At 44.5% G+C, this 16,731-nt stretch overlaps 1 protein-coding gene across 3 annotated transcripts in view; it reads right to left on the bottom strand.

The window, feature by feature from the left end:
- The window catches only part of LOC146175531 (sulfotransferase 1B1-like), a 206,541-nt gene that overhangs the window by 14,670 nt on the left and 175,140 nt on the right, over window positions 1-16,731 (bottom strand). For all 3 annotated transcript variants that reach the window (XM_084581923.1, XM_084581921.1, XM_084581920.1), the window contains one exon: window positions 1,903-2,120. In XM_084581923.1, coding sequence (XP_084438049.1) covers window positions 1,903-2,120 — 218 coding nt within the window. The remainder of the gene's footprint in view (window positions 1-1,902; window positions 2,121-16,731) is intronic.

Here is a 16,731-nt window from a genome sequence, read left to right as displayed (position 1 = left end):
TTCATAAAAGAGCTACGCAGATTACGCTCGGGCTGCTCAGCCCTTTTGGTCGACGAAACATCCACGCTTTCGTGATAGGCCATCCATCGCCCTGGGAACGAAGCACCGAGAACAGGCGGAAATACGGTCAGTTTCGCCCTAACCAAAGGGGCTTCAATAAGGACAACATGTGAAGGAGACGAAAAGCCGGAGAAGTGCACAGGACCACGCCTAGCAACGCTAAATGCGCGCCAACCACTGCGTTACACGCAAAAAAAAAACAAAAAAAAAACACACATGACCAAACTATTTCCAGCCGGAGAAACGGATAAATGTAACTGAAAAAAAGGCAGTCGTCGATGAGGTCCCGGGCTAAAAATGGAAATCGTATCAGGGATTGCAGAACCCTACACCGTCACGCGCGACCTTCCAAATGAGGAAAGGTGCATGCGGTGTGAGCCGTAAAGGTATAGCCAATTTTAACATACCCTTGAGGTAGAAGCTTCTTTTAATGCACCGCTCAATAACCATGCCTGCCAGGTACGGCAGCGATCTGTTCTCTTTACGCCAGAAAACAGCAGTGCACACGTGCATTAGCCGTCTGGACCCACCGTTTGATGCCACGACATGTGCTTCATATTGAGGCACATTGCACTATGCTATGAGGCACATTGCACTATGCTATCTTTTCACTCCGCACATCTGGCCTACAGCTGTCAGCGATTGCCAGTGTAGGCTTCATTTCTACAAGCACTCTTTCTGTGTCGTCAGCAGTGTTGCGTGGCTGCGCGCCGAATCAAGGTGCACAAGCACTCTGTAATTCTGCTCACAAATCCCGCCTCATGTTGACCCATCAATATATGTGCTGCATTGAACGCCTCATAACAGCTGTCATGATAATTGACCCTATGAAATTCTGGCTTTGCCTATTCTGCAGGAAATTCTGGACTTCATGATATTTTCCTCAGATCGTCTGTGATCTGAGGCCGTACCAATGGTACGGCCACGGCTGGTAGCATCACCGGGAATTGCAGTTGGCTATTATGGAATGAAATAATTAAGTATACTCAAATCCACCGTGAGTTTGGAATGTAGGGTCACAGATTGAGTTTTGCGCAGCCTAGTCAACATAATCGAGAAGTATGTTTCTGAGAGTGACGGTGGTGTGTTTAAATACCTCGTTATTGTGCCCAATTTTGATTCCATCGAAATTTCTGACATTATATTCTCCAGACTCCCTAAATTTTCCTCATCTGAGAGTCGAAGTCTGAAATAACTTCGTGAACTGCATTTAAGATCGGTGCCGACTGATTCAAACAGGGGTGTCAGCAAAAGATGCGAGCGTTGCCGATTGTTGCCAATTTTTCATATTGATGGTTGCAGATCCCTCCCAGGAGGAGGACGCCATTTGCTGCGTTATTAACTAGGTAGTCGAACTATTTTGACCCTTAGAATATTTTCGAAAATGAATGGTGAGACGACTCGTGCCGTTTCTGCGCTTGTCAGAGTGAATCAAATGGCAGCTAGAGAGCCTCGTTCCATAACTGGGGAATTTACATAATGTTGACGGGAAAGCAATCAGCTTCAAGTAGGAAAGAAGGCACGAAATGTATTTATTGTTCGGTTATGGCGCCAGTCAATCGAAATGGAACCCAACAGGGTAACGAAGCAGGAACTTAAAAACATGCCCTGCCCATGTCAGTTGCACATTCTACCTATAATCACATATAGGAGAACTCGCTTTATTTACTGCACCTAGAGGCATCACAAGCCACCAAGAAAAAAGAAAAACCAAGAAAGTAGGAGGAGGAGACAATAGAAAATCGAAATATGGCCGTGAGGATAGCTTGACGCGGACTTCTCAGAGAGGAGGTGTGCGGAGGTAGCGGCATCTGAGCTTCCGGGAGGCGGGATGGTTCGTACCTTGCACTTGGCCTGTTGCAGCTGTTTGGGGATGAGCTTGAGGGGCAGGTGTGTGGCCAGCAGGCGGGGCGAGCGGGTCTTGCGTAGGTGCCACAGGTGGCCCACGGGGGGCCCCACCTCCAGGTGCTGCACCCGGTACACTAGCAGCTTGTTCTTGACGCGGTCAGGGTCACCGCCATTCATCACCAACGACACGATCTCCTCCATCCACGTGGTGCCTGTCAAAGGAACCATTGTCACATAGAGAGGTTATGAAGGGTTTAAAGCTTTGGCGAACATTTTGTTTGATAAAACAACCACGCAAGGACATTGCATAGATAGCGTGTTACACATGACACATCGCAGCACCAACCATTGCCAGAGTTCATCAATTGACGTGAAGATATGAGGATGAAGATATGTTAAATGCGGGACCATGACTTAGTTAAGGCAAAGCTGCCATACACGTACTGCAAGTCAAAAAATGCTATACTGGTGATCTCTGTCATCTCCCTGCTGGCACTAAAATAGCCAAGTCTACACATTCCCTATTTTTCTTTATTTGAAACGCTGTACTTGTTCACTTTCTTTCTTTGATCATGGACGTAAAACCTTACTGAGCGAAACAGACGTAAACGTTCATTTTAGCAAAAGCTTCACCGCTTTTAAAGTTCGTTAATTGTTTTTTTTTTTTTGTTGTTGTTGTTGTTTTTCACTGTGGCGAAAAACTCGCCTGAGAAACGCCACAACAAATATTTTGCTGCGCACGGGACGCTTAGACCACTCCTATCAACATGCTAGTAAAATTACCTCCAAACATTCCACAGTTGAATCAGAATTATTCAGAAACGCGCCCACTGAATTGATACGACAGCCTCCACAGTCGTTTTCCGCACAGAAAATTTTAAAAGCATTCTTTTTTCTGGGCTACGAAAGCTTAAGACCTTTGCCATCAACATTTGTACAACAATTTCTCATTACTGAATTATCTTACAATATCAAACAGTTTCCTGATGAGTAAAAGGCGCCTCAGAATTCTGGACCAGTACATATAACTAGACCAAAGAAGCTGAATCGCCTTTCGTACGTGAGACCCCACTGATATTTCATTCCACAGACGCCTTCTTTTTTTCTGTCTTGAAGTATTTCTTCTGCGCTCAGTGATTGTGATATTTAGCTGTTCGGCATTACAGTGTGCTCTAATTTTGAAGTGCTTGATTCTGTACTTGGCGTTTTATTACGCCCATTTCTTTTATTTCAATATCAATATACTTCTCCGCATTGTCAAGACTAATGTTATCAGCTGATTTTTGTCACTAATCTCTTCTACCATGTTGGTAATCGACGAGCTGAGAAGCCCTCAGGCGTTACTTGGACTATAGACTTTGCCCCTTAAATATATCTTGTGCGATTTCAAAGCCATATGAATAAAGAAGTTTTATGATAACCATTCTCACCGGTTATCCGTACTTTAGCGGCCACCTGAGTGCCTTTTCATTTCGAGTCATTTGCTTTCACAAAAGTTGCGCTTCGTGACGTGTGCCATGGTAACTAGCACAACCCACTCGCTGCCCCAAGTCTCTGTTTGAAACACAGTCTATAATGTCTGTCGCTAGGTCAATACCGAACCGTTCGGGTCCTGCCGTTCGAGACGCGGAATACGAAGTCAATATTCCCTATTGCGCCATCGTTGACGATTGCTACTCGAGCTCCGCAGAGGGACATGATAAGGTCCATCTATCCCCTTTTACCCACTTTGCAGAGATTCAAGGGTGATGTCGACATCGTCCCACCGGAATTAATAGCTGCCGCTGTTGAAGATACTGACGCTCAAAGACACAGGCGCTCAACTGCGTTGTTGCCTCTGTTCCCAGAAAAGGACAAGCAACGAAGACACACGACCGACGGCGACAACAAAGAGGAATCGTTCCCTAACCTAGAACGTTGGGAAACCACCGACGGCCGAAAGTATGAGACGGGCCGTCGAGCAGCGAGGCCCGTGATATTGGCGGAACGGCCTGCCCTCTATACGTATAGGGACCGCAGCGTATCCACAGAGTAAGTATATTGCTCTATGGCGTATCGAAGCTCCGCTGTCTTGGTCACGTCGACGCCCGTTTCAGACGTCTGACGTCGGCAAATTGACGACGGCGCGTCCGTGCCACGGCACAGGAAAGAGTGATGGAATGTGGTAACGTGACCCGTGCCTCTGATCCCCGCCAGGTCGTCTGCTGGGTGCCCTTAATAAAACAGCAGCGGTCGGTTAGAGCTGACGACATCCGACCGGCGATAGGAGAGGCCCGGAGATGCATACAAAGCGACGTGCACTTTCCGTTGCATAACATTTCTCAAAATTTGTCAGTATCACAAAAGCTCTACGCCACCTACCAGGTGGTACTTTTAATAGCATGGTCTCAAATCTCCTTGGGGCACTTCTAGCGCGGTCGAATCCGATTGAAATGATGCATTTGAGTTCACATCACCATTTTGAAAGCCACACGTATCCGAACGTCTAATGTCTTTGCGCCAGCTTCATGACTTACGACAGGGCGAGAAACCGTCTTAAAATAAACAGCATGCATGCAGTGTTTTTAAACCGCCTTACGCGCACAAGTAGCCTTTATTTTTGCCTACACTCGGGGACAGGTCTCTGCGCCTGTGACAGCTTGCAGCGCGAATGGAGCGAGGTTTTTTTCCTCGCAGTATTACTACAACAAGAATTTCAGGCATATCTGGTCTCAGGTATGGTTTCGGTTTCAGTTCTGCAATTGCGTTAAAACTAAATTAACAACTAATCAATATCCCACACAGCGCACATTTTCAAAATTAGTGTATTGCGAATGCGTACAGAAGCCAGCAGGCAGATGCTGAAGACGCGGTCCGCGTATACGCGTAGAGGGACTCCCGACAGGCGGCGCAGTAGCTGGTGCGCAAGGCGTAATTAGGTTATAGTGATCTATGTGTATACTAAAACTGTACTGGTTAGTATTATAGTAAAATATTTGTGTAATAATAACGTGAATAGCTTCGTAGTTTTACATTATTGCTGGTACAATCTATATACCTGGCATTTTTCGCGCCAGCCAAGGAAGACAATGAGAGTGTGTCTCTTGAAGGTGTGTACGTAGTAGCATGAATCTTGATGAAATTTATTCTCAAGCTTTCCGCGACTAACACGAAACTCCGCCCACAGTCCACGCGCCAATCAGTGCTGTATGGCACGCGTATTATATATTAGTACTGCGAATATCAGCTGGAGAGGATCAGATAACTACAGATTTGCTGAAGGACGGGGGGGATATCGTGCTAGAAAAACTGGCCACCCTGTATACGCAGTGCCTGGTGTCGTCGACGGTACCGGAAGCATGGAAGAATGCAAACATTATCCTCATTCACAAGAAAGGGGACTCTAAGGACCTTAAAAATTACAGACCAATCAGCTTACTGTCTGTTACGTATAAGGTATTTACTAAGGTAATCGCTAATAGAATCAGCACAACCTTAGACTGCAATCAAGCAAAGGATCAAGCAGGGTTTCGGAAACGGTACTCTACTATCGATCATATCCATACCATCAATCAGGTGATAGAAAAATGCGCGGAATATAACCAGTCCTTATACATAGCATTCATTGATTACGAAAAAGCATTTGACTCAGTTGAAACCTCGGCGGTGATGCACGCATTGCGAAATCAGGGGGTAGACGAGCCGTACGTGAAAGTGCTGGAAGATATATATAGTGGCTGCACAGCAACCATAGTTCTGCATAAAGAAAGTAACAAAATTCCCATAAAGAAAGGTGTTAGGCAAGGAGACACAATCTCCCCAGTACTATTCACAGCTTGTTTAGAGGAAGTATTCAGAGACTTGGAATGGGAGCAGTTAGGGATAAGGCTAGATGGAGAATACCTCAGTAATCTGCGATTTGCTGATGACATTGCCTTGCTAAGCAACTCGGGAGATGAACTGCAAATAATGATTGATGACCTAGACAGGAAAAGTAGAAAGGTAGGCTTGAAAATCAATATGCAGAAGACTAAGGTAATGTTCAACAGCCTCGGGAAGGAACAGGAGTTTACATTAGGTAGCGAAATACTGGAAGTAGTAGGCGAATATATCTACTTAGGACAGGTAGTAACCGCAGATCCGGACCATGAAAAGGAAATAACAAGAAGAATAAGATTGGGATGGAGCGCATTTGGCAAGCACTCGCAGATTATGACTAGCAGCTTACCGGTATCGCTCAAGAGGAAAGTATACAACAGTTGCATCTTGCCTGTACTCACCTATGGGGCTGAAACGTGGAGGCTAACCAAGAGAGTTCTACTTAAGTTGAGGACAACCCAGAGGGCTATGGAACGAAAAATGGTAGGGGTAACATTAAGAGATAGAAAGCGTGCAGAGTGGGTCAGAGAAATAACTCAAGTTAACGACATTCTAGTGGAAATTAAGAAGAAGAAATGGACATGGGCAGGACATGTAGTGCGAAGAGAAGATAACCGATGGTCGCTGAGGGTAACAAACTGGATTCCAAGGGAAGGAAAGCGTAGCAGGGGGCGGCAGAAAGTTAGGTGGGCGGATGAGATTAAGAAGTTCGCAGGGGTCAGGTGGATGCAGCTAGCACAGAACCGGGTTAAGTGGAGAGATATGGGAGAGGCCTTCGCCCTGCAGTGGGTATAATCAGGCTGATGATGATGATGATGATGACTGCGAATATTATCTTTCACCTGCTCATAGTGAACCAACGATAGAAATTCGATCTCGTCTGCATAGATGCGAAATAATATGTTCAGACTATTAAGCTCATAATGCTTTCACGAGCACCTACCTCCACCAATATCTAGCAGAAAAGAAGTCTTAGTTTTCATTTCGAGCAAAATGCAGTTATATAAATTTCCTATCGGTGCGTGTACTTTATCTGTCACGGAGTTGGTAAGCGAATTCAATTTAACAGGTAACCGATGGATCGAATCATAAGACAATGAAAAGAGCGGTACACGACGGACCAGAAAAACAAACCGCCGTTGCTACCGGCTTGCTTCGATCCGCTGGCGGTACGCAAACGCAGAAGAGCAAACGAAGTTACAAACAAATGGCAAATTGATACACGCTCTCCGTACGCTTGCACGCGGCAAGCTACGCACGTCGCGAGACCCGCGACCGTTCGAAACGAACTGGGTCATGCGAAGGCCTGCATGCAGTTATGCCGCTTTGCATAACTGCATGCAGGACCATCGTCGACGGCTGACGTGCGCTACAAGAGCTCGATAATGTTCTCGCGAAGATATCGGCGGAAAATTCTTATTGGCTCACTGTGTATTCCTCGACGTTCTACGCATCTTGTATGATCCGACACGAAGAGCAAGGTGGCGTTTAGTGTAATCAGAGTGAGGAGCGTTTTCTGCTTCAGCCAGAGTGGGACAGCTTGGGCAAAAAAGAAATGAAGTAAAAAGACGGCGAAAGACTTTCCCAGAACCGGGTATATATGCGGGTAAGCGTGTGGTGTTTAATAAATGAATACGAGTAAACTGTCTGGGATGAATTCAATCACATCCACACAAACACACGCAAAAAATGCCACCCAGGCACAGGGTCACTGCAGACAGCGAAACGCCAACCAGAGTAAAATTATTCCGCGCAATATTTATCGGCAGCTACGAAATGTACTCTATTTTTCTTTTGTTTCTTTTTTTTTTGCATAACATTTTGCAATGGTTGTTCGGTGTTGTTATCAAAATGCAATGTAAATGAAGTCTTTTGATAGGTATCTTGCGAGTTGTGTGGCGGGAAAATAACTGCGCACACAAATGCTTCAAGCCTGCCATGCCCGTTTACCTAACAGCCCACAGGACCACGGCCTTTTGCACACTAAACATTCACATACACTATATTCTAGCAGACTTCAATGTCTTACCCGCTCCACTGAATGCGTGCCCTCTCAAGCTACGCTTCTCCCCCTTGGACTCCAATGTCTACTTTTTTTTAAAGTAGTATTAGCTGCCTATTATTCCTGAAAGACCAGTCCTTCAATTCAGCTAGAATGCCGTTACGTAGTGACTGCAGTCTGATGCTGCCAAAATTCTGCTAGAGTATATTAACACTTCGAACAACGGAAGGCACGCTGATCAAAATATAATCGCATTATTTCATAATATATTCATACTTTGATATACCCTTGACCTTTTGACATAAGGTACACGTTCTCTGCCATAAATATTGCCCAGTTCACTTTCGAAAAGACGCCTGCCAACAGCTCCGATTCGCCTTCCCCCTCCACACACGTCTGACCGCCACCTTGGTACCTTCCACCAAAACCGCTTACTGGCGATAAGGGATTAAACTAAGTACTTATATACAAACAAGAGGCCAACTGCTGTCTTCGAGGAAGGCAAGTTTCCTACGTTCAGTCGGTGAGTCTTCTTACTCAAGCCGCTGTAGGCTGACAAGCATAATGATAGTGGGTCTCGGATTCTGCGCCTGGAGCAGGTTGCAACTCAAACCTAGCTTTCGATATCTATACACAAAGTAACACCGATATTTTATGAAAATGCATACACCAAGTCGAGACGAATTCTCTATATTTAATACACTGCTCTCGATTCGCAACTGGTAAGAATGACAGCTGCGTTTCCAAGCAAACGAGTCACAATCGGGCACCGCATGTGAATAAGGCAATAAAAAATCACTCCGGAAAACTCGCTGGCTTTTGCCTTAGGGCGCTGCTGCCAGAACAGACAGCGAAAAACCCTGTGAAACACATTTGAGCCACGACTTCAAACTGCGCATGCACCACCTCTTTGAACCCGGGAACTTGGCTCTCGTCGGGAACGCTTCGTCTATTGCGCACCTTGGCGCTTCAGACTGCGAGTTGTCCGCACGCAGAACGTTGTGCTTTAAATCCTTTCCTCCGTCTAAAAGATGCATATAATCCCACACGGTGGAATTCCTGCTGTTAGAGAAGGGTTTATTCTCAGTATCTGATGGTCCGATCACTAAGCGTGCTGTGTGCAACCCAACACACACTCTCGGCTTCCGGCTCCTCGTTCTTCACTATAGCCTTACAAAGCTGCCACTGCGTCGTTTTCATTAGTACACTGCATCCACATCCTTTCTGAAAGCACAATAGAATTTGCTTCCATCAACAGAGAGGCCACAATATTTACGTTTACAAAAATGACCGCATTACCACCAGTGTCTGTGTTTCTTGGTCAGCTGAGCTGCCCTGCCAGAGACATTCATGAAGACGTTTTTTTAACAGCAGGATCTAAAAACAGTAAGGTTTGATGGGAGTTGAGATGATGTCATAAGCCTTGATCTGCGTAGTCTTATTCATTTTCTAAAACCCTGCCCTTGCTTCTTTATGATGAAGGCGCTGAGTGGACATCGCTGTCAACTAAGAGAATAAATGAAATAAATCAAGAAAAAAATGGGAGACCGCGAACGATCAACGCTTATGACCGTGTCACGACGGCGGTGTAGGTGATAAAATGGGGACCGGGGCAGCAATGCAAGATTCCCGGGGGAAATATTTGGAAGTACTAAGGAGAGAATAAGAGAGAGGAGGGCACGAGATTCAAGCAAGCCCATGGCCGCAACCCCCCCTCACTGACAGGGAAAAGAGTGCCGACGTCTGACGGACTTTGGCGTCAAGAAAAGCAAAGAAGTAGAATTAAAGCGCAGCCGTATGCATCGTTAGAGTCGATTTTGAGTTCCAAACCGCGCGCTTTTTCTCGGGGCACGCTACTAGAAAGAAAAATCGACTCCGTGAGAAATGAACGAGAGGGAGGTCGCAAACGCGCCGAAGAACCACACCCAAACCTCACGTCCACCACCTCTCTGCGAGATTTCGAGGTTTGGCCATTCATGCGACCGTGCTCAAATGGCCATAGCGCGAGATTTTTCTGAACTTGCCAGTGTCTTGGCAACCAGTTATTTTTGTTCAACTCAAAGCTTCGCTGTATTTCTCTTCTTTCGTTCTCTTTTCTCTTCGTTATTAATTCATTTTCTCCGTCTCCAATTCTTTTTTTTTACCAAGGCAGTCGCTCCATCCTAACCGAGCTTTCTTCGTCGGCCATCGGCGCTCAAAGTGACGGCGAATTGTGGTAGAGCTCCCAGGACCTTATTTCCCTAAAAGGTTTCCCAAGTGAATACGACTGGACCTGCGGGGACGCCGACGGGTGGACGCTACTACTTTAAAAGCGCCCGGTTTTCTTTCCAGCGGTCGATTCCAATCTTGGGACTCCTGTCATGATGGACCTCGGACACGCAACTTGAGGAGCGGGGAAAAATTACGCAATAAAGTAAGAATACGAATGAATTTCAAAAATAAAAAGTTTCCAACGTGTAAGCCGTCTCTTCTACGGGTAAAAGTCTTCAGTGCGTAGAGGCAATGAGCGGTGACATATGCAGAGGGAAGAAAAGCCTTTTTGTATGGTGTGCATCCTTTTGATGCATGCATGACACAAGGTTCAGGAAAAATGCGTGCTCTAAGAGGCCGTCTCTATGTGGGGGCAAAACCAAAAATAATAACAAATAAACACCGATACATGCAACACGGACAGAAACTAGTGTCATCGAAGGTTCTATTATAATTAAAGGGGTCTTTCAGCTACGCCTACCGCATTCTAGAGCAATGTAGGAACCAGTATATTAGTAACGGCCGATTATAATATTGACAAGACAATAATTCTTCAGTGAGTGATTCAAAGATATTCATAAGCTGAAAAGCAAAATGACCAATTATTTTTATCCAAATGTAAGATGAAATACCGCGCAGTATATTACCCGCGCAGGGGCTCAAGCAAAGTCATCTGCGGATGGGACAGTCGGCTGAAGATGAGGTGCCACTGAAAACAGAGAAGAGCTTCCGCGGAGGATGCCGAAACGTTTATTTGATTTCTTTTTAATAAGCAATATAACAACAACGTAGCACCTTATCGACAACCTGCATTCTCTGGATATCGCTGTATTAATTCCACGGTGCAGCTATATACAGCTGCCCTTAGCCGCTCGGGCCGTGACAAACGCTCATCGACATTCTGAACAGTCGGAAGAAAAAGAGGACTTGGCTACGTGCTCTTGGCATAACCGAACAAGCTAACACTCGTCACGCGCGGCTTTGCCATATCTCGGAAGCTTACACTTATGAGCGCAGGCGGGAGATTCGGAAAAGCCGCAAGGATGCACCAGTAACTACTTGCTCCGCTCGCTAGGCTTGCGGGCGCAGAAAACTTCAAGTGGATGGGCGTGATATGAAAGTAACCTGTTCGCAGCACGCAATCGGGAATTATTAAGAAAGTTGTTTGATTTTCAATATAAGCCTGTTGCTTTGCAATTTTACGTCCGAAAATAGGTGTGACGCTTACTACGTCCCGCCTCTTCCCTCAGAACAGGCATAACCTGCATTCAAGCGCCCCTTCAAGTTTCTCGTCCTAACAGGCGTGCTCCCATCGAGTGAGTGGTGTATTAGAAAGATTTATCTTGCCGGAGACGTATTCTTGCTGACGTATACCGCTTTTCAGACCCCTCCCACGATTGCACCCATCCCAGCCAATGAGCGTGCGCAGGAGGGTATGAGCAAACCAGTATAAGCCTACACTAGTACGTCTCTGGCAAATTAAATCTCTATATTAAGTGAAACGTTCTGCAAACTAGCCCCATGCATTTGCGCTCCGGAAAAAAAGTGGTGCTAAAAGCCACCATTGACAAGGATGCACAAATAGAAGCCAATAAAAGTAAATGCGAGCGATGCGCGTGGTGTAAATCCTCCCCTTATTGCTTTCGCTTCCTTTGCTGCCACTGTAGACACGCGTTGACGTCACTTGTCGATGCGCAAACATATGCGCGGAAGTGAAACGAACATGAAACGCGCTGTCCGGCGAGAGTTGAGTACCTCGTCTACACGATACACACGCAAGCTACGATGGCAGGAGCGAGGAGAATTCGAGCGCTGTACAAGGCACAGGCGTGGCGAAGCAGCGCAACATACGAAAGGTGGCGTGTCCGTCACTCCGCTCAATGCAGCGCGTCGCTGGTCCTGTACCGACAGCGAGCAGTCGCTCATTTGGAGTGCTAACGATTTTGCTTCGACAAGCGAGACGGTAAAGCAAGGGAAGGGCGGCTCGAAAGCATGTCCTTTCTAGCCTTGGTCAGCAACAGGGTAGTGGTGCAGATTGCTTTCGTTCGTACTTTGTCGAGGTGCCCTGATAACGACAACTATAATCAAGCACGAAGGAACAGTACACGCAGCGCTGGGAAGAGGGGAATAATGCAAACGGAAAGGAAGAAATGGGGCGTCCGAGGTAGAAGGTACGAAGATCTGAAGGCATGTGGTGACGTAAATTACCAAAAAGAAGAATTCATTTCTGTAACAGAAAACCAAACAAAGCACATGATGTAGGGAACAAACCCGTACACACGTGAGTGCGGATCGGCGCTCAAAGGCATTTGAGAATAAAGTCAAATACCGCAAATCCCGCTATTTCAAGATGGAAGTCACGAGAATTTTTTTAGACGACATTCTCCTTCGTTTCCTTTTGCAGACAGACATTGTTCACCAAGAAAAAATGCACATGCCTGTAAAAAGTATTTAGTTCTTCACATATTTACCACCAAAAACTGCAAAATCTTTTATCAGGGTCGCTGCTGTAGGGCGCTCAAGTAAAAAACTGTTGTTGCTTAATGATCGAATTGCTTTCTTTGCAGATTGTCGAATCTAACTTATTCTTTCGGGTTACTGGGCTCAATCGTGCCAACAGTGGTTAAATCATTTACCATCATAGCAGGTGCCTTATTTAGCACAATGAGAAGGCAGGGATTTGCAACTCCATAGACAGTAAGGAAGAATGGAGAAATAAATAAAAGAAGAATGAAAGTGAAGTAAGAAATTTTTGATCAAATGACAACAAAACAAGGAACTTTTTCATCAGCATAACTTTCTTTCAAATACTGCTGTATATGTGTAAACTCCGATTTTCTTAAACTGATGTTTTGTTTTAATGTTTTCAGGTTTATTGTGCCTCTCCTCAGAAATTGTTCACCAGACTATGCCATTGCTTTCACATATTAAACTTCAATATGGTAAACAGTAGTCTGAATCTCAATATGAAACAGATTCGTTATGTTATAGGTTTGAAAAAGAAAACGTTAGACGTTTTCTCCTACAGTTCATGACAAGTGAGAGTATTTTTATTCATCGTGGTGCATGTAGGAGCAGTTTTTATTCTTTGAGTTTAAGGCAGCTAGTACGTGGAATTTGGTTGCAAAGTTTAATGAACATAAGTTTTCTCTCACTGATAAAAGGTACGTTCAATTTTATATCAGCCTAACCTTTAGAACTAGTGTACTAAACGGGAAAACAACGTTGCAGCAAACGACTCGCATAGCGTTAGACCACAAGCACTATCAATAACCATAAAATGTTTCAAATTATAACTGAAAGGGGTAGTTGAGCTGAAACCAGAAGTACGCATTTACCCTAGTGTAACTACTTTAGAAAGGCGGATCGTTTTAAGAAAAATCTTCAATTGTCGCTGAGAGACACTAGCCTTAGAGTTTCGAACACCTACTTCCTTAATGTTCAGTTAAGTAAAATGAAGACGGTTTACTTTCGAACTCTGTGTTCAGGAGCAAAGCGCCAATCGAAGTGTTGGAGCTCGCCCTAAAAGCCAATCGGCAGAGATTTAGGTAGATGTCCTGCACGTAACAGTTTTAAGAATCCCGAGAAAAAAAAGAAACAAAATAAACAAACTTGATATTTGAAAGCTCCCGGCGATATTCTCAGAAAACGGAACCTTTTTATATAACAAGAGCTTTTTACGACGTCAGCGTCATCGAACGAAATAACCATGCATTCTTCTTAAAAAAATGTTCACATGAGCAAAACTGCACATTTGCGACATTTGCCGTCCTGTATAACATGCGTGCGAACTCTCCGAAATTTTCCGTATAGTATGCAAATTTATATCAGATTGCGATAAAATAACTGAAATATGCGAAAAATATTTAAATTCTGCTATATAAACTTGCTATTTATGCAGTAAATAGCCCCTCAAATAGCAGTAAAAACCATTTGTAAGTGTTGCTATCATTAGCTGTAACGCTGTAGACTTAAATAATATATCCAAACTTGGCAGCCGCCTTCACAAACTTGTCATATTATTAGTGTTACGGTACGCCTGTGGCGTCTGGTAGGCATTTTGTCGTGGGTTCGGCATTTCGTATTTGCCTCACTTCCTATTAGGTGTGACAAGCTGCCGTGCCTGAAACAATGAGCGCCTTGCGCTTTCTCTTTCAGGGGTCTGCTTTAGGTCCCATTGTGTTTCTGCTGTATATAAATAATATTGCAGAACATAGATTCCGCTGTTCAAGTGCGGTTACTCGCAGATATGTGTTATTTTGTTGCGTCAAAAGTGTTTATGATTAGATTCTGTTAAACGAATCTCTGAAAAAGTTTCATAGCTGGTGCGTTGAATAGGACATGATTATTAATCTACAAAAAATGTTTTGCCTGAACTTTTCGAATACGAAAGAGCATCTTGTTTTTCTATATACAGTTAACCATGTTGAAATATAAGGCGTCACGAAACTGTAGCCTCTTGGCGCCACCATCACAAGCAGTCTGAACTGGAGCGATCATATCAAGAACATTTGCTGCTAGGTGTAACGTCCGGTTGGTGTTTTAAAATAAAACTGCATAAAAAACTAACCCATATATTAAATCGAGCGCTTTTACTACGGCCAGGCTTACTTTGGAGTACACCGGTATAATCTAGGATACTCAACAATACCTCAAGCATAAACCCGACTGACTTAAAAGTTATTTTTTCGCTCACCCACGCCACTAATGTTTGACAGCACTACTTTCTCGAGCACAACATCCGCATTAAATACAAGAAGAAAGGTGGCCGGCCGAAGATCCTTAATCAAGTGTATAACAATTAAGTGAACAAGGACCTAGGTTCGTGCTTGCGGCCTCCTGGAAGACTACCACCTCGTATAGATTAGCAAGTCGCTATTATGACCTATATACCAGGGCTCGACGTTCTTAAGCATTTGTTACTAAAATTATTATAGATAATAATAACAGACATCTTCAGATTTCACTGACGCTACTTTCTCAAAGCAATCAATAACAAACGTTGGAAATATATGCTGTATGAGCTGTATTCCATTCCTCGGCATATGTAAATTGCTTACTCCTTTGTATCCAGCCTTGATGCTGTGCACCTATAAAACTGTTCCTTTAAGTTCTTTTCCTTCTCATCTTATAACAGCTCGACTAAGAACGTTTACAAAGAAATGAAGATAAGAACTACAATAGCAATGTGATAGAGAGGTAGTTATTTTTTTTTTATTTCGTTCTAGCCATAGCGACAATTTGGGAGCAGGTGACGCTAGTGACCGCCAAGAAAGGTATAGTGATTGACGCTGTCCAGGCGCACTAATTAAGAAATCTCCCAGCCTCCGCGTTAATGAAGTGGAGACAGTGCCTTGACTGCCAATATCTCGAGGGGTGGTGCGCAGCTACGTAAACGACAGGGGACACTCCTCGATCGATAAACACACGTAGCGGCACTTGAGTGACGCCTTCTGTGCGGCAGGACGAGTTCAGAGAGGCGCTCCGACGGAAGGCTTTTGAGCTTCTTCGGAAAGGACAGTAGAGAGTATTGGCACGGCATTTAATACTAGAATGTGTATCATAACGTACGATGCGTATGATATAATAAGAGTGGTATGCAGTGGTATGGTATGATATGATATGGTACGGTACGATACGGTACGGTAAGGTACGGTACGGTACGGTACGGTAGGGTATGATATTGTATGGTATTGTATGGTATGGTACGGTATGGTATGGTATGGTATGGTATGGTATGGTATGGTACGGTATGGTATGGTATGGTATGGTATGGTATGGTATGGTATGGTATGGTATGGTATGGTATGGTATGGTATGGTATGGTATGGTATGGTATGGTATGGTTTATTTACACAAGCTGTATCTTAAATACGAAATTGTGGAGTACGCGGGAATAATTTCGACAAAGAAGAGTTCTTTAACGCGCACAGACAGCGCGCAGAATAGGGGTGTCTACATCGCACCTTTAAGGCAGCGCGGCCGACGCAGAAACCGATAGCAATAGTCGCTGAGCAACTTCGGCGGACCATAGCATACGCTGCATTTTGCTTGGATAGCTTCCTTTATGTGTAGACAGACTCTTCCACAAACTTGCGCAGTATTCGGCGCTTTTTCTTGCCAAGCGTTTCACAATAAGAAAGAGGGGAAGAAAAAGGGGACACCCAACGAAAGCAACTCCGAGCCCACAGAGAGTGGCAGTGCACCTAAATGCGCAGTGTGCCGTATGAATAAATGAATAAGAGCGCACCAGATGAAGGATAAAAAGAGGACTTAGATACAACAAATAAATGCACTTCAACACATCGTCGCCACTCGACAACCCACTTAAACAAGTAAAAACTTTTGAAGTTAACTGCATAAACAACTCTCCACAGGACGTGGTTCGTATACAGTCGCTGAATTCCGGATTCCACGGCTGCCCCCTTTATCACTAAGACATCGGCTCCAGCGGCCTCAAATAATGCTGTTCGAAAGCTGTGGCATCAAAGGCAGGGACGTTAAAAGATAAAATAGCAACTACGGTCATCGATGGAATTTCTTCTAACGTGAAAGTAAGAGTTTCGCCTAAAAAAAAAAAAGAAATGCACAAATAAGATTAACATACCATGCGCAGAATGGGAGAAATAAAATTGTGGTACGACGCTACTTGTACGATGCGTGTAGTTGATATCGATTCATAAAAAAATGACGGATTTATGCTTCTACACTCA

This window comes from Amblyomma maculatum, chromosome 10 (assembly GCF_055883805.1).
Source record: "Amblyomma maculatum isolate TAMU_Amacu chromosome 10, ASM5588380v1, whole genome shotgun sequence".
NCBI lineage: Eukaryota > Metazoa > Arthropoda > Arachnida > Ixodida > Ixodidae > Amblyomma > Amblyomma maculatum.
This window is presented reverse-complemented; position numbering and strand designations above follow the sequence as displayed.